This window comes from Leptinotarsa decemlineata, unplaced genomic scaffold (genome assembly GCF_025532065.1).
Source record: "Leptinotarsa decemlineata unplaced genomic scaffold, Ldec_3_MD MMD2_tig00026299_RagTag_RagTag, whole genome shotgun sequence".
Taxonomy (NCBI): domain Eukaryota; kingdom Metazoa; phylum Arthropoda; class Insecta; order Coleoptera; family Chrysomelidae; genus Leptinotarsa; species Leptinotarsa decemlineata.
This window is the reverse complement of record NW_027412676.1, coordinates 4,672,323-4,695,750: the sequence shown is the minus strand read 5'-3', so window position 1 is coordinate 4,695,750 and position 23,428 is coordinate 4,672,323. Positions and strand designations below refer to the sequence as shown.

The window sequence follows — 23,428 nt, the reverse complement described above, 5'->3', positions numbered from 1 at the left end:
TGCTGACGAATATATAATAATAATAATAATGATAATAATAAAAATAATAGTGGCTTTTATTGATGGTTCCATACAATTACAACCAATCAAATGGCAGGATTCAATATCTGCGTATGAAAAATCATCGCAGAGGTTGCTCTTCCATCCAACCGTAGCAAAAAAAAAAAAGAGAGAAAACAAAAAAAAAACAGTATGCTATCTAGAACAGTGCAACAAATATATATGTACAGCGAAATTGAAATACAAATATATATATATTTTGTTGAACTTGGAGAAAGGTTGATCGATTTAGAGATAATTCAATTAGTTGGATCTGTTTATTGTAAGAAGATATTTTTTTATCTTTCGTTTGAAGCTTCCTAATGGCAGAGGTTTATATTCAACGTGTATCCAATTATATGAGTAGGTAATATGGCTATTGAAAAATCCGCGAAATAGAGAAGTTTTATGCTGTGGTATTGTTAAGTGTATCCTGAATCTCAAGTTAAGATGGTGTACGTCAGTTCTAAAGGATATTTTTTCGAAAAGATAGGAGGAGTTTTTGAAAGAATGTTGCAGAATGAAATGTTCTTCTGGATTCCATATTTAACCAACCCACATCCCCGAACAGATGGGAAATGTGTTCTCGTTTCCTTGTACCCGTAATGAGCCTAATGCGCATGCATTAGGCTCAAAAAACGATTCGGCTATTAACTGATGGCACGTGGAGAATGTCACATCGTGAATAATCGATTACCATAATGTAATACAATGTCTAATTATACATCAGGGAGTGAACTTCTGTATTAGTCATTTTGCTAAAACAAATGTTGATCATCGAAATATATCAACATTATCACGTGTTGTCGGGTAAATAGAGATGAGAAAAAAATTACCTGTTTCCATTATTCATGATAATAAATTATTTCACTGTAACGGAAACACAAAATCAATATATATATATATATATATATATATATATATATATATTTATTGCACTCCTTTAATTTTGTTTCTGATTAGTTGAATCGAAACTTTTTCTGACTCATCTGAGGATTAAGTATAAATTCTTATGATTTTTCAAAAATAATGTATCATTTTTGAAAACCTTTGATCGCAAATTAAAAAGTTATTGGAAAAGTTGACCCTTACGAAATAAGCGCCTCTCCATCATCAGAATGTAAGAACATGTGAGTTGGATTGTCTAACAGCGGAAAATGAATTGAACGATGTTTACCGTTCAAAAGTATGCTTTATTCTGACCCCAAACATAACATATTTTCTAGTCACTCGTTCGATTACTCATGTTTATATAAGAACCCAAACACAAAGAAACTAAGCATGTTTCTGACTCAACCCTAAAATGACTAAATAACTGGACTAGAATAAAATATACGGTGTTCTATATAACCACAACTTGAATAACAACAAAAATAATGATAATAATAATGACAATATGTATACCCAGTCACTAATTAAGTAATTTCGTTACATTCGGCCATCCTGAGATTAAGCCGTCCTCGACTTGTTTTCATGTAGTTGTAGAACATAAAGTAGTTGTAGCATTAACAGATCATTAAAAAGGGCAATCTGCTGATTTCCAGAAGATTTTATTTTATCCACTAATTAATTTTTTTATGATCTTCAGAGCTCTTTTGCTACGCATTTTCATGTTTTATGCTTTCAAGCGCTTTCAAATGATCATTTTAATTTATGCGCTTCAGAGCTCTACATATCACTTTGTTCTTCGTGTTAACCTTCAAGTAAGTTTAACAGTTCATCAGTACCGTTCATCTCACTGTTAGACTCGCTGTATCTTATTCAGTGGCGATTCTAAAAATTAAGGGCGGGAAGGGGGGGGGCACACCATAACTTCAAGTTATGGTGTGATTCAGTAAAAATAATAAACAATGCGCACTATCAAAAAGCCACCATACAAAACAAAACATTTTATTACCTCTTGGAGAGTAAACTAACCATCTATGTACGCTGCGCTGTCCAAAAGTCGTTTTTTTAAGTTTGTACCAAAAAACCTTGAATTTTCTGTAATTGGAAACTGGACAGTCTTGGAAGTCATCTAATAACCCAGGTTGGCAAGGTCCTTTCAGAATTGAATATTACTGGAGTTTTTTTCCAACACCAAACCATTATTTTAACATCTCAACACGGGTTTCGATCACCAAGTGATCATCTCCAAGAGGAAATATGGCCTGAAGAGTGTGCGATACGTCGTTTCACCTTTCCAAAAAACTTGAAAACTCAATCCGTATCAACTCAGGAAGTGCAGTGACAGGGTCAAATAATCCTGCTTCAAACAATCATGATGTTTTCAGTGTTTTCAGTATAAATATCCAATGTCTCTCAAATAAGATCAATTTAATTGAATCGGTGATCAGTGAGTACGACTTCTCCTTTTTATTATTCAGTGAACATCGGATGAGTAAGGTCAGTATTGAGAGCACTATGATAAACAATTTTAGTTTAGTGAGTTGTTACTGCCGTATCTACCTATCTCACGGTGGAGTTGCGATCTTCTGCACAAACAAAATTATATCTCTAAGTAGACCACTCATGGCGATCAATGATTTATCTCTTGAAATGGTAATTGAATGCTCTGCAGTTGCTTTTCATAATGAATATTGCATAATTAACTTTTATTGGCCTCCCATCAATGATGAAAAAAATAGGAGGACATTCTTTACTCGACTCTCTGAGGTTTTATCCATTGCAACACATAACTTTGAGTCCGTACTCTTATGAGGCGATCTAAACATAGATCAATATATTGATAATTTGGTCTCGAAATTATTGAAAGATATCTTCAATTCTTACGAGATGATGATGATAAATGAAGATACAAGAACATTTTCAACACTAAATTATATAATCTCTTCTGCTATTGATTATGTTATGTCGAATAGACCTGAATTAATTGAAACCACTAATCTCGACCTGGGTTTCTCTGATCACCACGGACAAATCGCTACCTGTCGCTTGTCCTCGGTTCTCAATCCAGTAACGAATGTAGAAAAAATATTCTTACAGAAAAATTGATCAGAACTCCAGAAACAAGTTCAGATATTTACTTGCAAAAATTAATTTCGATATCAGTCATACCATATATTTGATTGAATGATTTTCTTTGGTGTTTCAATTGCTCGTTTCCTGAAAAAACTACAAAAAAAATAATTTTTCTATGAAAAGTGAAAAAATCAAATTTTAACAAGAACTAAACCAAATGAGAGGAAGGTTAAAGGATTTGGATTGGTTACGCAAGAGGACATGTGATGTAACGGTAAAAAAACTATAAATTACTGAAGAGGAACATTTATAAGAAAATTTCTTTCGAAAAAAAATCACATTATCATGCAATTATTAGTGAATCGGATAGTAAAACGGAAACACTTTGGCACATTGTCAATAAAGTTGAAGGAAAACATAAATCTAATAAAATATCTGAAATTAATTTTAAAAACGAGGTCTTAACCGAACCAGAAAACATAGCCCCGGTGTTTGGACGATATTCATCTACAGTGATAACTGATAAATTGAATGAACATTTTGGTCAACAGTTTTACACACAATGTACCGCAGGTGAATTCAATCCTGCATCAATGTTCTTTGAACCCGACACAAAGGACGAAATACTTGAGGTTATAAACTCATTACCGAATAAAAAATCTACAGGTCCGGACGAAATTCTAATTTCAGTAATTGAAGAACCCAGTGATATAATTTCACCAGCTTTCGAGCATATCATCAATATATCCGTATTGCAGGGTAAATTTCCCTCTAGCCTCAAATTAGCCCCTTTAATTCTTAGTTTTATAAAAGGCGATCCAAGTAATATTGAGACTTATAGACCAATCGCTTTACTGAGCATTTTTTCTAAACTGATAGAGAAGGTAATGGCCAATAGAATCACAAATTTTCTCAACACATATCAGGTTTCATGTGACAATCAGTATGGGTTCCGTAGTGTAAACCACAACGTAGGTTTCGTAGTGGTTTATCAACTCAAACAAGCACGATAGAATTTGTGCAATATGTCAACAACAAAACGGACTCTGGCGAATTTGTGATCTCAATTTTCTTCGATCTCACTAGAGCTTTCAACTCGGTCGATATTTCTTTCATATCTAATTAATTGAATAACCTTGGTGTCCGCGGCCCAATCAATGAGTGGATCATGAACTTTCTCGAACGAAGAAAGTTCATTGTTGAGATTGATGACGTCATCTCGAAAGAATTTGAAACAGATATTGGTACACTCCAGGAAAACCTACTCGGTCCTCTAATTTTCCTCATTTTCATTAACGACCTTCCCATTCACATATCTCAAGAAAGGGTGCTTATGTATGCAGATGATACTTGCATTACCGTGTCAGATTCTTCATCTGTAAGACTATCCGGAAAGGTCAACACAATTATGAGAGAGTTCAAGGACTGGTGCTTTAAAAATAAACATATGATTAATCATAATAAGACGGAATATTTAGAATTTTATAGCAAACATAGAACAGCTCTGCATTAACCGCTCTCATTTGAAGGAGTGTTCATTGAGCCATCCATAATGGTGAAGTTCTTAGGAACACAATTCGACTGCAACCTATCATGGAACTCGCATGTCGATGTAGTTTGTGGCAAGTTGAACAAATGTTTTTATGTGGTCACCACACTCCAAAACATGCTGGAACGAGAATGTCTGCTTGAAGTTCATTATGCACTGGGATACTCTGCTATTTTACATAGTATCGTTGTGTGGGGTCAAGCGAACTACAAAGAGTGTTTGTGTTGCAAAAACGTATTATTGGATGTATTGGATGTATTGGATGGATCTTATAGAACATCATGCTGAGACACTTTCAAAAGTAATAAAATTCTCACGGTGCCCTATTTATATATTAAAACCTTTGACTCACATTTTCAAGAACCTAAACACCTTTAGAAGGCATTGCGATATTCACATGTGTGACACCTGAAACAAAAGAAATAGCTTACCGAAGAAAACTTGTCATTCCATGCAAAAAAAGCTTCAGTATAACTGGAATACGTCTATTCAACATTCTGCAGACGTCCAGATATCTTCAAACGGAAATTAAAGAATGTACTGGCGGAAGGGTGCTTTTACTCCCTCCATGAATTCGAACTTTTTTGTGGTAAGTGACTTTCAGTACCGACCTCCTTATGCTTCTTTATATGTTGCTTTATCTTTGTGATGGTCTTGTGATTTTTAACAGCCAGTGAAGTATGCATCACTGAAATATCCGATTTTAATTCGGTCTTTGACTCGATGTTTCATAGCATTTAAAAATGTAATCCTTTATAGAATAACGATTTCATTCAGGTTGCCATTTTCCTATTAGGGAGATGAAACATATTAATTTCTCTAGTAATATAGTTGTGCATTTGGGAGTTAATCAGAGTAAATTCTCTTAGATAACCTGGAAATAGCTTTGATAATATCTTATAAATAAAAATCACTGTTAATTTATAAAATCTTTTTTTCTCTGATACCTACGGCAAACCATTTAACATCGCTGCAATACTGGTAAAACAATAACACTCCAGTATTATTCTCATACCGCGATTTGCAGCTTTTGTAATTGTGAATTTATTCGAATCCAGGGAGTAAAGTCATCTACCACAAAAATCAAAGTGAGGCTAGATAATGGTGTTATATACTGTAATTTTGGAGTATGTTGAAAGACAGAAGGAAATTTCTAGAGAAGAAGTAGAGTTTTCTACTAATTCTTTTAGCTATGTAGGAAAATGTTAAACTGGTTCACGAATTGAAATTTATCGTTATCCATTGTCAAATTCAGTTGGTTTGAATTGATGTTTTTGAGGGAAGTGTTTATAATCATTGCCTCACATTTTATTACGTTGAGTTAAATTTTATTATTGTTAGAATAAACTCGTAGTTTTCATACAGGCTCGTCCATTTTGTTGACAGTATGATGCAGATCATTGCCTGAGATTGACAGTACCTTGTCATCTACGAATAGATCCAGAAAATCACAGTCATGGGCCATAAAAGACCCAAAATACTTCCCTGTAGTACACCGAAGTTATTGGTGGTGGGGGCCGAGAAGACATTTTCTATTCTGATCCATTTCAATTTTGATATTCAAGAAAGAAGCTTACGATCTGCTCTTATGCCGCTACCAACAGGGGTGAATAAACTAGGATTCTAAGAAGTGGAGATTCGCCAAGCGCTATTCTCAAAGTTGGAGAGATCTTGAGGGTTTCATTAGTTGGCGAGGAACATATTCCGTTTTACTAGAAATATTTTTCAGAGGCAAGTGGAAAATGAAGACCTAAAAAATCATACATGTCTGAACATAATTTCTTGCAAGCAATTAAGTCGTATCAATAAAAACACAAAATGTTTGTTCATACCTGGTATGAAGTGTGGTCTTTGAGATGACGATAAGGTAGACTTCAATTAGAATATTTCGAATAATTCCAACATAAATCCTACGACAGTAGATAATTGATTATCTCCCTTGAAATAAATCAATTTTCGATTGAGGAATACTCGGAAAAATTCTTTCAAATTCACAAAATCGCGATGTTCTTTCCGTGACTGGTCCACAACCAAAAAAGAAGAAAGATATGTATTTTTTTAGGTCAAAAAATGTCGAATGACATGAACTGTCATAAAAGACAGATGGATTATTTGAAAAAAAAAACGATGTCTTACAAATGAACTTGGGAGTTGCCAAATTTTAATCCACCCCACCCCTCCACTTTTGCCGTCATTCAGTCGACCAATCAGAAGCTACCACGCGCACAGCGGGATATTCAAATTGTTTCAATTTCAGAGATGGTTAATTTTCTGTATTTAACTTTAAGTAATCTATTTCATGCAAATCATAGTTTTTTTTTCACATTGATGACAGTTTTGTCTACAACCAATCATTTCACAACACATAGTTATTTTTCTATAGGTTCCAAAATAATCGAATTTTGACGCTTCTATTTTCGATTATTCAACTGACATGACTTGTTTTTCTAGGATGTTGGACCCATATTCAATGGATGGACATTTGCTCAAGCGATTCAGTTCTTAGACAAGGAATTCGAGAAGGAATTGAGCTCGAGGGAATACACAATCTGGAGGTTATCCTAAATCCACGGAATATCTCCCAAACTTCTCGATTGGCCTCACTTTCGCATAATGAGAAAAACAGTAGTTCAAAAGAGGTCACGAATCCAGATTGAGCCAATTCAAACCAAGAAGAGGCAGATGTTGGTACAACTGACCCCAGGCGACCAGGAGATGAGAACGAAGAGGGTGTAGTATCGATTATGAACGATTGATTGTAAATTTCAAATATTGTTTACTGTATGATTCAAATAAAGTCCATGTTTTCAATTTTTTTTTGTCATTTCACTAATAAACTAATTAGTCTTCTGAAATAAGGTTCAAGAATTATATACATTCATTTTGACTATGTGGATTGAAACATTTTATCTCTCGTTACATCAACAAATCATCTGAAATTGAAAACGTTTCAAAATATTTTCGTGTTCTCTAGTTTCTTTTGATGGTAATGAGAATTTTTCAGTGTGCCACCCAAAAACGTTTCAATTCATTCCATATGATTTTGTAAAAACGAATAATCGATTTTTCATACACATGATATAAATCTTGGAAAAAACTCCGGGCGCCGCTGCTCTGCGTCAATCGACAGGTCCGGCTCGACTAAACTTGGTAACGCGATCGTTCTAGGTATCGCGTAGCTTTGAGAATATTCCTACGGGCTCCCGAAGACTTCCATTGGAATATTGAGCACTAATGAAATGACAGGCAGATGGAGCTAGTTCAGTGAGAAGTGCGGTTCGAGGTGGACTAAAAAGTCGATATATATTTGAGTAGTCTAGAGTTCAGCTAAAGTTTTTGTATAGGCCTTTCCATCATTAAAACGAGCGCAAGCGTAGCCGTCATATTGAAATGGCGGTAATTCAAAACATTCGTACTGTTAATAAACAATGGCTGGGCAAGGAATATTATCTCTACAAACAAATGAATCATTGGAATAAAGAATAAACATTGATGGTGCTTCTCTTGTTTATAATTCAGTTGAGGCTCATAATTGTGAACAATCAAAAAGGTGGTTAAAACGTCATGGGCGTCCGCAAAAAGAAAAAAAGTGAGCTGATTGAGAGGTTAGGTATCAGCATTTGTTTACTATCTGAAAACATATAAAAAAATAGTATTTACAGTTTTATTCTTATTAATAATGTCAATTTATTTGATGTAATTGTAAATATATTTCAGTTGACAAGAGTATTACTTATGGAACTAATAAATAAATCAAGCCATTAATATTTTGAGGCTGTACATTTGACAATATCAATTAGACAAATATGTTTATACTGAATTGAATATGCTCATTAATTTTTATTAGAAGGGAATATTTAATAAAACATAATATATATGAAATTTATGAAATTTACAGTCAAGAATGCAATAAGGAATAATGTACGTATGTTGAAATTCCTGATAGCTTAAATGATCAGGGTTTTGTACAGTTGGACCACTTTCTCCAATGAAATGTAGTGAACAAATATAAGTATCCTTGGTAACATCATCAATAGATTTGAAGCCTCGGTCACTCCTGCCACATAATTATAACGGAATATACAATTTTTTTTCTGATTTTTTTGACTAACTACTTAATTTTCTTCTCTTTTTTTACAATTAATTAACTTCAATTTATATTTTAATTTTTAAAACATGAGTTTCGGGCCTTTTAACATGGATGTTTACAAAAAGCAGTACGAAAAGATGGCTGATACTGACGCATGCACACAAAAAAAATTGTGATGAAAAGGCCACTGCTACAGCAGTGTAGTAGTGAAATGAAGTAGAGTTTGACGGAACAGTATGGTCAACAATCGTCGAACCCACGGAAAAACGCAACAATATACAACCTTTGAACTCTTAATGAACTAAACTTTGTTCAGTTGTTCTAAAAAAATGTAAACTATATTTAAGAATAATATTTATTTTGCCGAAACAAAACTCTCATCATAAAGCATTTGTGAATTGGCGCCAATATTCGCGATAGCTTAGTGAAAGTATTATGGTAGTATAATGGGGGAGAGGGGATATTCGCTTCAGTGGACACTTTTTACCTATAAAAGCTGTGGGATTAATCAATCAGTTATTAGTTCCAATTTGTTTTGTGACTTGTTAAAGATGTTTCATTTGTTTCCGGTAATTGCCGCTTCCTGCTACCGTTTGGTTCCCCTACCTACGGAAATATGGGTCATAATGTTTCGGTGAGTATTTTATTGATTCCTAAAATTTATATAAAATTTATGTATCTATTTTCGATTATTTAATTAACATGACTTGTTTTTCTAGGATGTTGGACCCATGTTCGTTAGTTGCTGCCACCAAAGACAATCCGCAATGGATATACATTTGCTCCGGGGATTCTATTTTGAGAAAGAGGATTCGGGAAGGAATAGAGCTCGAGAGAAAACACAATCTGGAGGTTATCCTAGATCCGCGAAATACTATCCAAACTTCTCGATTGGGTAGTACCGAAGGGATGTTTTCTCACAATATGAAAAAAGCAGTAGTCCAAAAGAGGCCACGAATCCAGATTGAACCAATTCGAACCAAGAAGAGAAAAATATCATTACAACTGACTCCAGGCGACCAGGAGATGAAAACTAAAAGAGTCAAATATCGACTGTGATTCATTGTGACTGCATGATTTGAAATAAAGTTCATTCTTTTCATTTTTTCTTGTCATTTCACTTATAAAATAACTAGTAGGTATTCTTAAAAACGATCAAAGAACTCGAAACATTCATTTTGACTGTGTGGATTGAGAATTTTTTAGTGTGTCACCCAGAAACGTTTCAATTCTTTCCAAATGATTTTATAAAAGTGAATAATCGCTTCTTTATATAAATGGTATATACATAATACAAACATATACATATATATAATATAATAAAAATATACATATTATTAAAAAAAACGCCGGGCGCCGCTGCTCTGCGTCGATCGATCGAAGACTTTCATGATAGGCAGATGAAGCTAGTCCATTGGGAAGTGCGGTACGAGGTGGACTATAAATTCGATAGATATTTGAGTAGTCCGGAGTTCAACTGAAGTTTTTCTATTGTATCAGCAGTGTTGTTAGGTTAGGTTCTGTCGAGAGTGAGTGGGCCCATTCGACACTCCACCGCAATTCGCAATGGTTTATTGTGGCTCACACCTATTCACACTAAACCAAATAAACCCAGCTCCTTAACGAAGCCGATTAGTTTGTATGGTGAGTGGTCTTTCAGGTCAGATGGTAAGAGTACGGCTCTACCGAACTCTAAAAACCTGATTCGAACTTTAGAACAATAACTGTTTGGTATCAAATTTCTAAGGGTGCCAAAAGTCCATACATTTTCTGTCCATTCAGGTGTTCAATCTTTGTTTGAAAGAGCTTTAAGCGTTGCTAATGACAGGTTCTGGTTCAATGAAGCAGCTTACAGCACCCTCCATTGCAAGGGAGTCAGCAGCCTCATTGTATTCCAGGCCTGTATGGCCAATAATCCAGACCAGAAACAATTTGATGAGTTTTCCTAACGAGTAGAGTTCTTTTTGGAAATTTGCTATCAATTTAGATGTTGCTCGGGAGGAGCCAAGAGCTTTTAACGCCGCTTGACTGAGGGAAATTGGCGTTAGATTGTCCAATTCACTTCTCCTGGTGAACGGGATTATCACAGTTTTGCTGGGGTTGACAGACATCTGCTCCCCTAGGCACCAACTGTGAACAACTTCCATCGTGCTTTGGAGGATATTACATGCTATCCTTCCCGACGTGGACCTTGCCAAGATGAGAAGGTCATCTGCATAAGCTTGCAGATCCACTTTTCTTCTGTCGAGGTCATCAAGCAGACCATCCATCAGGAGCGGCCACAGAAGGGAAGATAGTACCCCACATTGAGGGCAGCCTCTTGTGACTCTGAACATTTTGGTGTCACCTTGAAAAGTCGTAGTGGCAGTTCTGTGTACCAGCATGGCATAGATCCAGCCACTTATGGTCGATTCTATACCTTTTCTAGCCAGTGATGATCCTATAGATTTAGGTAGTGCATTGTCGAGAGCTCCTTCAATATGGGTGTGGGTCTTTCCCACACCCACTTCAGAGATATATATTTGGTGGTATACAGTTCCACGCCAGACTAGCTTTATACAATCGTTCTTTTTTGGGCATTTAGCGCCCTCGAAGATGGAAGGTCTATTGTTATCAAAGAGTCAGATTTCCAGGAGAGTGGTTTTCCTTCAAAAGCTCTAACGTTCCTTCACTAGAGGTCGTGAATGTTTCATCGGGTCGTTTGAGCGACCCAATTTCAGCAGTCGGTACTCTAGAAAGAATCTTGTGAATTCTCGTGCTGCGATGTGTATCAGAGATACACTCACAATAATTCCTACAAGACTCCCATTTTGACTTTCTTATTTCCTTGTTGTATATCATTAGAGTAGTTTTATAAAGCTCTCAGTTACCTGTCTCTTTTGTTCGATTGAATAATCTTCGAACTTCCTTTCTTTGTTTTTCCAGGCTTACGTTTTACCAAGAAGAGTTATGGTTATCTCTTTTGAACCTCAGTGGACAGTTCTCATGATAGGACAACTGACTCCAGGAGAACAGGAGATGAGAAAGAAGAGGGTGAAGTATCGATTATGAAAGATTGATTGTGAATGTCAAACATTTTTTAACTGTATGTTTCAAATAAAGTTCATGTTTTACATTTTTTTAATCATTTCACTAATAAACTGATAAGTCGTCTGAAATGAGATTATAGAATTGTAGATATTCATTTTGACTATGTGGATTGAAACATTTTATCTCTCGTTACATCAACAAATCATCTGAAATTGAAAACGTTTCAAAACCTTTTCGTTTTCTCTAGTTTCATTCGATGGTAATAAGAATTTTTCAGTGTGCCATCCAAAAACGTTTCATTCCATATGATTTTATAAAAACGAATAATCGATTTTTATACACATGATATGAATCTTGAAAAAAACTCCGGGCGCCGCTGCTCTGCGTCAATCGACTGTGACTTGTCCAAGGTCCGGCTCGACTAAACTTGGTAACGCGATCGTTCTAGGTATCGCGTAGCTTCGAGAATATTCCTACGGGCTCCCGAAGACTTCCATTGGAATATTGAGCACTAATGAAATGACAGGCAGATGGAGCTAGTTCAGTGAGAAGTGCGGTACGAGGTGGACTAAAAAGTCGATATATATTTGAGTAGTCTGGAGTTCAGCTAAAGTTTTTGTATAGGCCTTTTCATCATTAAAACGAGCGCAAGCGTAGCCGTCATATTGAAATGACGGTGATTCCAAACTTTCGTACTGTTAATCAACAATGGCTGTGCAAGGAATATTATCTCTACAAACAAATGAATTATTGGAAAAAACATCGATGGTGCTTCTCTTGTTTATAGTTCAGTTGAGGCTCATAATTGTGAACAATTAAAAAGGTGGTTAAAACGTCATGGGCGTCCGCAAAAAAAAAGTGAGCTGATTGAGAGGTTAGGTATCAGCATTTGTTTACTATCTGAAAACATATAAAAAAATAGTATTTACAGTTTTATTCTTATTAATAATGTCAATTTATTTGATGTAATTGTAAATATATTTCAGTTGACAAGAGTATTACTTATGGAACTAATAAATAAATCAAGCCATTAATATTTTGAGGCTGTACATTTGACATTATCAATTAGACAAATATGTTAATACTGAATTGAATATGCTCATTAATTTTTATTAGAAGGAAATATTTAATACAACATAATATATATGAAATTTATGAAATTTACAGTCAGGAATGCAATAAGGAATAATGTACGTATGTTGAAATTCCTGATAGCTTAAATAATCAGGGTTTTGTTCAGTTGGACCACTTTCTCCAATGAAATGTAGTGAATAAATATAAGTATCCTTGGTAAATCATCAATACATTTGAAACCTCGGTCACTCCTGCCACATTTTTTCACCCATAATTAACGTTTCGAACATTTTGCACATGGTTTAATATATAATTTGCTTGTTGATTTGATTTTTTTGCGATATTCAAGACAAGGCTTTGGAAAATTTATAAAATATTATGTGTTGGATTTGAATGATTTGTATCGTGCATCACTTTTACATACTCCATAACAACACCGTTTCGTTGTTCCTTTTCGTACAGATAACATAATTATAATGGAGTATACAAATTTTTTTCTGATTATTTTGACTTACTACTTAATTTTCTTCACTTTCTTTACACATACAACATTCTAATTTTGAAAACATGAGTTTCGGGCCCTTTAACATGGATGTTTACAAAAAGCAGTACCTACGAAAAAGATGACTGTTACTGACGCATGCACACAAAAAAAATTGTGATGAACAGGCCACTGCTTCAGCAGTGTAGTAGTGAAATGAAGTAGAGATTGACGGACCATTATGGTCAACAATCGTCGAACCCACGGAAAAACGCAACAAAATACAGCCTTTGAACTCTTAATGAACTAAACTTTGTTCAGTTGTTCTAAAAAAATGTAAACTATATTTAAGAATAATAAGTATTTATTTTGCCGAAACAAAACTCTCACCATAAAGCATTTGTGAATTGGCGCCAATATTCGCGATAGCTTAGTGAAAGTATTATGGTAGTATAATGGGGGAGAGGGGATATTCGCTTCAGTGAACAATTTTTACCTATAAAAGCTGTGGGATTATTCAAGCAGTTATTAATTCCAATTTGTTTTGTGACTGTTAAAGATGTTTCATTTGTTTCCGGTAATTGCCGCTTCCTGCTACCTTTTGTTTTCCCTACCAACGGAAGTATGGGTCATAATATTTCGGTGAGTATTTTTTTATTTCCGAAAATTTATATAAAGTTTATCTATTCATTTTCTATCATTTAACTAACATGACTTGTTTTTCTAGAATGATGGACCCATGTTCATTAGTTGCTGCCACCAAAGACAATCCGCAATGGATGTACATTTGCTCCGGGGATTCTCGATTGAGTAGTACCGAAAGCATGTTTTCTAACAATATGAGAAAAGCAGTAGTCCAAATGAGGTCACGATCCCAGATTGAACCAATTCCAGCCAAGAGAAAAATTTTATCACAACTTACTCCAGGCGACGAGCAGATGAAAACGAAGAAAGTGAAATATCGATTATGAATGATGGTGACTGTAAGATTTGAAATAAAGTTCATTATTTTCAATTTTTTTTGTCATTTCACTATTTAAGTAATTAGTCTTCTGAAACATGATTGAAGATCTCAAACATTCATTTTGACTGTGTTGATTGAAGTGAAGTATACAATTTCATTCCTCGCTATACCAACGAATGATCTGAAACTGAAAACGTAAGAGAACCTTTTCGTGACAGTGACCTGGTAATGAGAATTTTTCGGTGTGCCTCCTGAAATTGTTTCAATTTGTACTATATGATACGAATAATCGATTTTTATGCACATGATATAAATCTTGGAAATAACGCCGGGCGCCGCTGCTCTGCGTCAATCGACCATGACTTGGCCACGGTCGCGCTCGACTATACTCGCATAACGCGATCGATCTAGGTATCACGTAGCTTCGAGAATATTCCCATCGGCTCCCGAAGAGTTCCATTGGAATATTGAACACTAATGACAGAAAGAAGAGAAAGATGTTAATGCAAGTTATTCCAGGCGACAAGTAGATGAAAACGAAGAGAGTGAAATATCGATTATGATTTATTGTGACTGTATGATTTGAAATAAAGTTCATTCTTTTCATTTTTTCTTGTCGTTTCACTAATAAAGTAATTAGTCTTCTGAAAAATGATATAACTCAAATAATTTATTTTGAACGTATTGAATTGAAATGAAGTGTACAATTTAATTTCTCGATATATCAACGAATGACCTGAAACTGAAAACGTATGAAAACCTGTTTTATCCTGGAAGTTTTTAGGTAAAGACCAAGTTGTTGAAATAATAACACCGCTACGTTAATTTAAACTTCTTAATATCGCACTCTATTCATCAACTGACACTGTGTTCTGCTTATCTCAGTTCGACAGAAATGTATAGAAAAGGAAATTGTTTTTATACGCGAAGGTTGGTAAACAAACCAATATATGTTTTCCACTTTCATTCGATGGTAATGAGAATTTTTCAGTACACCACCCAGAAACATTTATTCCAAATAATTTCATAAAAATGAATAATCGATTTTTCATACACATGATATAAACTTGGAAAAAAATGCAGGGCGCCGCTGCTCTGCGTCAATCGACTGTGACTTGTCCGAAGTCGCGCTCGACTCTACTTGCGTAACGCGAATCATTCTATGTATCGCGTTGCTTCGAGAATATTCCTATAGGATCCCGAAAAGTTCTATTGGAATATTGAGCTGTTATGTGCAACTCATTCCAGGTGACTCTCTTATATATAGATATCGACCAATTACTTATTCCTATGGGATACTGTCGAATATGGAAAATAGTTATGAAATAATTCAAATCATTCAAGCAAATGCTTGAATTGATAGATGTTTCAACCTTGACTTTGATATTCAAAAACACTCAGTATTCACAATTCCATCTTTTAATATTCCAAGTTCATAGACCTCAAAATTGATACGATTAGAGGATATGGAAATATGAAACAATCTCTAAATACGCAACGTTGCACGGATGCGTATTAAGGATTTTACCTTAGTACGGTGACCGGAGCAAGGTTGCAACCTCAGCATATGAATCTTTATAAATATTGAGGGAGGTCAAGATCACCAACAAAAATTATTGAGAAATTCATTTGGTGTTCATTAATCACTCCCCAGAAATGGTTCCAGAACATTAAAAAATTCACCTTTTTTTCGAACCTGCTGGGTAGCAATATAATGTAAGCTTTTTTTATTCTTTGTATTTTTCAAATATTTAATTTTAGCCCATTCCTGAGCGTATTTTTCTCAATTTTTTCACAATAAATATTTTATTTTGGACAATGAGGGTTGGATGAAACAGCGGAAAATCCCCTCGTAACAAGCAAAGCGAGTACGGAGTTGCGACAGTACTTGCCAACAATTGCGTCGCTTGGTTACCATCGATCCAACATAGAGTTATCGAAATAACTTCAATATTGTCATTTACTATGAACCACAGTTAATTTCCAGTCCAGTATTTCGTTTTATCTGCCGTTAGATACCATCTGATCTCGAAATAATTACGCTCAGAGAAGATGGTTCGACGAAGAGTTCTACCCGAACATAATACCAATGAAGCCAAGTTAGGGAATTTGCCGAGAGATATACTTTTACCCAGCATAACTCCAGGATACTATCAGCATGTAAGTTTATTACTCTTAATTTTATATAACTCTCGAGGATAACATATTCGTACATATTCTGGGAAAATTTTACTTTATGGGATACTCACGAATTTTCGCGATTCTTTCTGTGATGATACTACGTGATGGTAGGAATTCAGAACACTTTTTATTTTTTGTCGGACTCAATTAGTTTTCGAGATATAACCTGTCAAAGTTTGTATGATATCATATTTTACCTTTTTTTATGAGGCAATAAACGATTGCAATTCACATATTTTTTATTCAACACATCTTATTCCATATCATCGCACTTTTTTCTTTCCCTTTTCATTCACCAAATTCCTTGAAATTAGATTAAAATTCTATAATTTGTCACATGCTAACTCAACCTAACTTAACCTAACTCAGTCTAACCTTACTTTGGAATTTTAAAAAACTATGTATCCTCAACATCTAACCTGACCTCCAAATTCTAAAAGGAACGTATTTTCGAATAGTGAAACTTAATGCAATTTATAAAAAGTGATTTGTGTGCACCCACCGACATAACCTATAAGGTTATGTCGATGTGTGCACCTGACAAATTATGGAATTTTATTCTAATTTCAGGAAACGAGGCAATAAGTGATTGAAACGGGATAGAAAAAGTTACGATGATATGGAAAAAGTTGTGTTAAATAAAAAAATATGTGAATTCCAATCGTTTATTGCTCTTATTGTATGGCGAAACAGGTGTCGCGTTTTTGTAAAACTGTTTAGTGAAACATTTTTGGCTGTGAGTTTTAGAAATTATTTTGAAGTGTTTCGTGTGAGAAACTTTGCCAAAAATCCAACAGATATAATCAACGGTAATACGCGACAAAAGTTGTTTTCTGTTGTATACGTTTTTGTGAGAGATTGTATCAATTAATCTAAAAGGTCGTTCACTTATACTTCAAGGTCCTTCTTCAAAGTAAATTAGAAATCAACCCTGAAAAATCATCGTTGAATTCCTGATAAAATCACCTATCCAATAGATGGCATATATGGGGTTATTTTGTTTGATATTTTGAAGGGGAGTGTGTACGCATCTTAGCGATACCTTACAATATTTCACAAAAATTGAGTGTTTCGGGAAATTTACATTACTGTCTTATTCATGGCGATATTAAACGTGGCTCCTTTCGAAAAAATTTCCCTATATAAACATTTTTGCAATTAATTATTTATATTTTGAGCTGTTTTGGAATCATCCGTATCTCTGAGTATAGGTTGGAAATGAGTCAAATCACTTTTCAGTATCGTCCTTTCATTTTTTATTTTCATTCATTCATTTTTGGATCCATTTTCAACCCGTTTGATATCTTGATAGAGTTCGTCAATACACTGATCTCATTTCAGATCATCAGACACGCACAGTTTCAAAAACAATAAAACCTTCTCAAAAACAAACTTGGTCTAAGGAACAAAACGAAATATAATCAAAAAGTTTTTCGCTCCGAAAAAAAAAGAAGTGCTACAATCGAATTGAGTTCTTGTTTGTATCTAAAATATAAGGAAAAGAAATATTCATCATTATTTAAAAATAGAAACTGGGCTGCAATCAAAGAATACGTTTACAGTTGTTAAAGAAAGAAGAAATAATATTAATATTTTTCATTTTATATTTTTTTACCCATGTTGTAGTTTCATTTCATTGGATTTTATGTTATTTTTTCATACTACGTGTTTGTTCCAAGTCTTTTTTATTTTGATTGAAATGTCTGCTGCAGGTTATAATCGATGATGATATGACGTATTCATCGTCATGAACAGTCAACATAATAAAAAAACATTGGAGCATCCTGTAAAATCCTCACCGTTTATAAGTTTTAATCTCCACTTTATTATGTTCAACCTAAACAACATCATACCTCCAAAAACTGAAAGGAAGTTTTCGAAAAACTATTGCTAAGAAAAAGAGAATTGAAACTTATAACTAATATCTGTTTCACAAATTATATCTTACCTTATGTTAGTCACTCAGAATTTCGTTTCGTCATTGAAAACATACTTAGTGCGATTTTCACCTTATTTATGAACTAAATTATATATCGGAAATCCGTAGTGCTGCTGCGGTTTTTTGTATAGAATTCATTGAAAGAGGTAGACATTCTGGATAGTCACTATTCATTTTTCAATAAATTCATTACCAGATCATTCATCACATTTTAGATTTTCCGTTTGTGAAAAAATGTCATTTCTCATTTACTCATTTCTACTCAGTCACACTTCGATTATTTTTGTGCCGTCAGGTTTTCAAATCTGCAATTTCAAACTCAAATCCGAAGTTACACAACGCGATTTCTGTTGAGGCGTCCATACCAAATCATTAGAATTTGAAAATCTACATTTGAAAATACAAACAGCAAACTGTTTAAAATATTTCTGTTTAAAATCTGTTTTTCCGTTAACCAGCTGTCGCACCCCTACGAACGACAACCCTCAGAAGAAGTCAAAACTTGTACTAGCTTCAGATTAACGAGGTCTTACCTTTTAACGTGTGATTCCTAACACTATATTGATACTTTCAACTTATAACATATTCAAATTTTTGTATCTAAGATAGTGCAGAAGTTAAAATTGCTTCGACAAGCTAAATGAAATAACGCACTGTTAGTTATTATATTGTTATTATCATTATCCTAACTAGAACGAAAACAGTACATCACCGTTATCCGAAAAAGCTGATTTTGGGTAAGTAGTCGAGTGTGGGAAAGTATGAGTTCAGATCAAGCATTTTTCTACAAGTGAAAATGTTACGAAGCTCTGAAAAAACTTCTATATGCGAAACAATTTCTGATCTAAATTGCTTGTAGATATAGGGTGATGCACGCACACGCACACTTGTACAAAAAAACATACAAAACAGGAACTTTTTCAAAAATTCTCCATCTCTATTATCGGGCTGACAAATGACCGTTTATATATATATATATATACATATATATATATATATATATAATATATATATATATATATATATATATATATATATATATATATATGTATATATATATATATATATATATATATATATATATATATATATATATATATATATATATACGTGTTCGGTAGTAGAATGTCCTTGAACGTTCTATTGCCTGTTGGTGTTGGTGTTGCTTTTTCACCTGAGTTCTTCTTCTTCTCAATTAACCTCTTCTTCCCGTAAAGGTATGAAAATGTTAAATCTGAAGTTTTCACGGATAGGACTATGTTGATTGTTTTTGGAAATGTCATTTATATTACTATTACTATTCTTTGTGTTGGATCTTCTCTACGTTTACTGTTTCTAGGAGTGTGTATTGATTTGTTAATTGGTCTTGTTGTGTTTTGATTTGTACTTGTTCCTCGATGAGTGATTCATGACTGTTTTCCCAAATGTCCATACGGTTTTCCTTATTGACTTGTTTGATGAGTTTTTTGTTCTTTGGCGGGGGGAAATTATGTTTGTCTTGTATTATATACTATTGGGTTTATGTATGCCTTTTTGTGCTCATCGTACCTTTGGATCAGTTTTTTCTTGGTTTGACCGATTTAGAATTTGTTGCAGTCCGAGCATTGTATGCTGTATTTCCCGTTTTGGTTTTTGTCTTCTTCTTTGTCATAACTATTTATTTTTTGTGTTATTTTCGTGTTTGGCTTGTATGTGATGTTGATGTTCAATGGCTTGAAGACGTTTGTTAGTTTTTTGGTTTGGTGTCCTACGTACGTAAATGCTGTCCATCGTTGTGTTGTTTTGTCTGTTGGGGTGGCTTGATCCTTGTTCTGTATTTTTTGTTTTATTCTGTTTTCTAATTTATCTATTGTCTTTTGGTTGTATCCGTTCTCGTTCGCTATTTGGTATATGATTTTCCGTTCTTTGTTTCGGGCTTCATTGCTAAGTGGTATCCTTAACATTCTATATATGAATGCATTATAGACAGCCATTGTGTGTGATGGTGGATGGTTTGAACTTGCGGCTATGGTGGAGCTTGTTTGTGTAGGTTTCTTGTATATTGCCATTTGAAATTGTGTTTTGTTGTGGTTATATCCTATGGTTATGTCCAGGTAGTTAAGTTTTGAGTTGTTTTCTTTCTCAATGCTGAAAAACAGTTTTTGATTTATTTCGTTAATTTCTTTTGTTATTTGATCTATTCTTATTCCATTGTTTTGTGATATGTACAGTCCTTCGTCAACGTATCTGAACCATACTCCTTTTTCATCATGTGTTTTTATTATTGTTAAAATTTTCTCATCTATGGTTTACAGGTATATTTCGGATATAATGCTAGATAATGGGGATCCCATTGCTAAAATTCTTTCGGGAATTTCTCCATTTTATTATATGTATATTGTTAAAGGCTGCAAAATGAAATTATTTTGGAGTCTACAAGGTAGCTCAAACAAGAATGACATATTTGGAGCAATTGATTTCGATAAAACTCTCTTCCTAATATCATACACAATGTTCAAAAATCATTGTCACCTTTTTATAATTTATGACAAAGATAACTATGTTATTTCAAACATAACACCCTGTATTATTTTTGTCTGAACCATATAAAATTCTATTATCTTTCATTTCGTTCGGAGGTTCCCTACACCTTACCCAATTAGTTTTTTATATATTGGCTTTCTCAAGCAGTAGTTCTTATTTCAATGCATTATTTGATCTAGATAGCTTTGAAACGATATTTCTTGGAAGCATTCTTATTGAGAGTTTTACGTTATTCAAAACTTTTACTGAATTATTACTGTTGAAAATGAAAACTTATTCCATTCAAAAGCGGATATATATGATTTTAGCGATTGGTGAGTATTTAGAAAATTGTCTTTTGGGCGTCGAGGGTGTATACCCAAAAATATCCAGACCGGAATCATCAAAACACGTTGGTTTTGATATGATTACCAACTACATGAATTTCTTGAAACTGGAAGTGTAGCTTATGAAAAGACAAATAGACCGAAACCTATCATTGGAAATGAGGAAAATGAATTTCTTATTACGGGATCAATCATAGAAATCCCTCATACGAGTCAACGTAAGATCGAGAAAGATACAGCGATAAGTAGACGGAACATTTCTAGGGTAATGAAAAAATACAAATTTCATCCGTAGCGTATTCAGATGCCTCAGGAGTTATATGAAATAGACTTCCGAATTGAGTTCTGTCTATGGGTTCCGAATAAGTTTACTAAGGATGAATATTTTTTTGGATTCCATTTTTTTCGCACTCTGGATCACCAGAATGTGTGGGTAGGAATTATAGGGGCACAAGTTATAGGACCATACTTTTCTGATAGAAACTTGAATGGTCAAATTTTTTTACAATTTTACGAGATGATCTGCCTAAGTTTCTGGAGAATGTTCTGCTAAATATCAGACAACAGATATGAGTACAATTGGATGGAGCTCTAGCATATTTCAAATTCAGTGTCAGACAGTTTTTGAATATGTGCTTTCCGAATAAATGGATTAGTAGGATAGGACATCAGTGAAGTACTATCCCTACAGCAACACCTCGACATGTGTTTCGATTATCAAGTGATCATCTCCAAGAGGAAGATTGAACTAAATATACTTACAATGTTATCCTTATTTATACTGTAATGAATCTGAAGCCGGCCCTGACCGTTATCTCAGACACCAAACATATGACTCACCGCGAAAGGAATGCGATCAACGAATCGCCACGAAAAGAGTCTGTATCTAGAAAGTGAATCGTGCGTTTAAGAAGAAAGAATTCTAACCGTGAAGATAAATTAAGCGTTAGTTGCTAAGTGTTGTATATAAATTAGTTGTGATAGTGAAATATTGTTAAAAATAAATTTGTTTGAGACAGTTAATTCTTTAATTCCTTATAATTGGTGATCAGAAGTGGATTTTAAAAATAAATTTGTGAGCGCTTGGTGGTCAATCTTTGGATTACGGTGAAATTGACTATAAATTCGCGTAGAGACTGGTGATTCATTGTGTTTCGCGAAGTGGACAGTACCGGACTACGGAAACATAAACTGATAGACCTTTCTCGCGAAAAATACACTTGTAAAAATAAATAAGTGTTTCGTACTCGATTAAAATAAGTGGACGTATTCAGTTTTGTGGAAAATAGACAATAAGAGACAAAATGTGTTCAAGGAAAGTGCGCCTTGTGGACTTAAAAGTTGCTGAATTGAAGCAAGAATTGGAGGAGAGAGAGCTAGATTGTTCTGGAAAGAAAACAGTACTCCAGAAGAGACTAAGGGATAACATGATTGAGTCAGGAAGAACTTCAACAAAATTTGGCAAGCCTTGAAGAGAAGCTTCTGGAAAATACGAAAAACTTGGAAGATGAATTTCTAGAAAATTCGAAGAGTTTAAAAGATGAACTTCAACAAAATTCGGTAAGTCTGGAGGAGGAGGTTCTGGAAAATTCCAAGTGCCTGGAGGAGAAGCTTCTGGAAAATTCGAAGAGTTTGGAGGAGAAGTTTCGTGAAAATTCAGTGAGTTTAAAAGATGAACTTCAACAAAATTCGGTAAGTCTGGAGGAGGAGGTTCTGGAAAATTCCAAGTGCCTGGAAAAGAAGCTTCTGGGAAACTCGAAGTGTTTGGAAGACAAGCTTCTGGAAAATTTCGAAAATTTTGGAAGATAAATTTCTAGAGAATTCGAATAGTTTGAAGGAAGAACTTCTAGGAAATGCAGAAGACTTAAAGAAAGAACTATGTATTGTGGCGAGTCTACTCGAAGAAAAGATAGGAACCATCGAGACAGAGATAGATGAAATCAAGAAGGAAATGAACACAGAAGTAGAGGAAATCAAAGGCGGAGTTCAGACAGAAATCAGCGAGCTGAAGAAAACAATTAGCAAGTTGCAAAGCCAAATCGTTAATTTTGCCCACCCCACAGAAACAGTTTCCGAAAACTCCATTCCGGAACTGAAAGAGTTCAAAGCCAGTTCTAAACCAGGTAAGCTCTCCATGAAGCCGCCCCAGTTCGACGGAAAAACTCTTTGGGCAAATAACCGCCGACAATTTGAAGCTGCGGCCAGAGCGAATGGATGAAATGCAGGTGAAAACGTGGTAGCATCAACATTGGCGTTGCGTGGAGAAGCAAC

The 23,428-nt window shown here is 34.4% G+C and overlaps 1 protein-coding gene across 2 annotated transcripts in view; it reads left to right on the top strand.

Annotated features, from left to right (window-relative positions):
• The first annotated feature begins 16,105 nt into the window (after positions 1 to 16,105).
• Positions 16,106 to 23,428, top strand: part of LOC111507316 (cilia- and flagella-associated protein 53) — a 50,784-nt gene continuing 43,461 nt past the window's right edge. Inside the window, exon 1 of one of the 2 annotated variants that reach the window (XM_074180737.1) lies at positions 16,106 to 16,348. In XM_074180737.1, coding sequence (XP_074036838.1) covers positions 16,241 to 16,348 — 108 coding nt within the window. In that variant the 5' untranslated portion in view covers positions 16,106 to 16,240. The remainder of the gene's footprint in view (positions 16,349 to 23,428) is intronic. The other variant, XM_074180736.1, reaches the window with a different exon arrangement.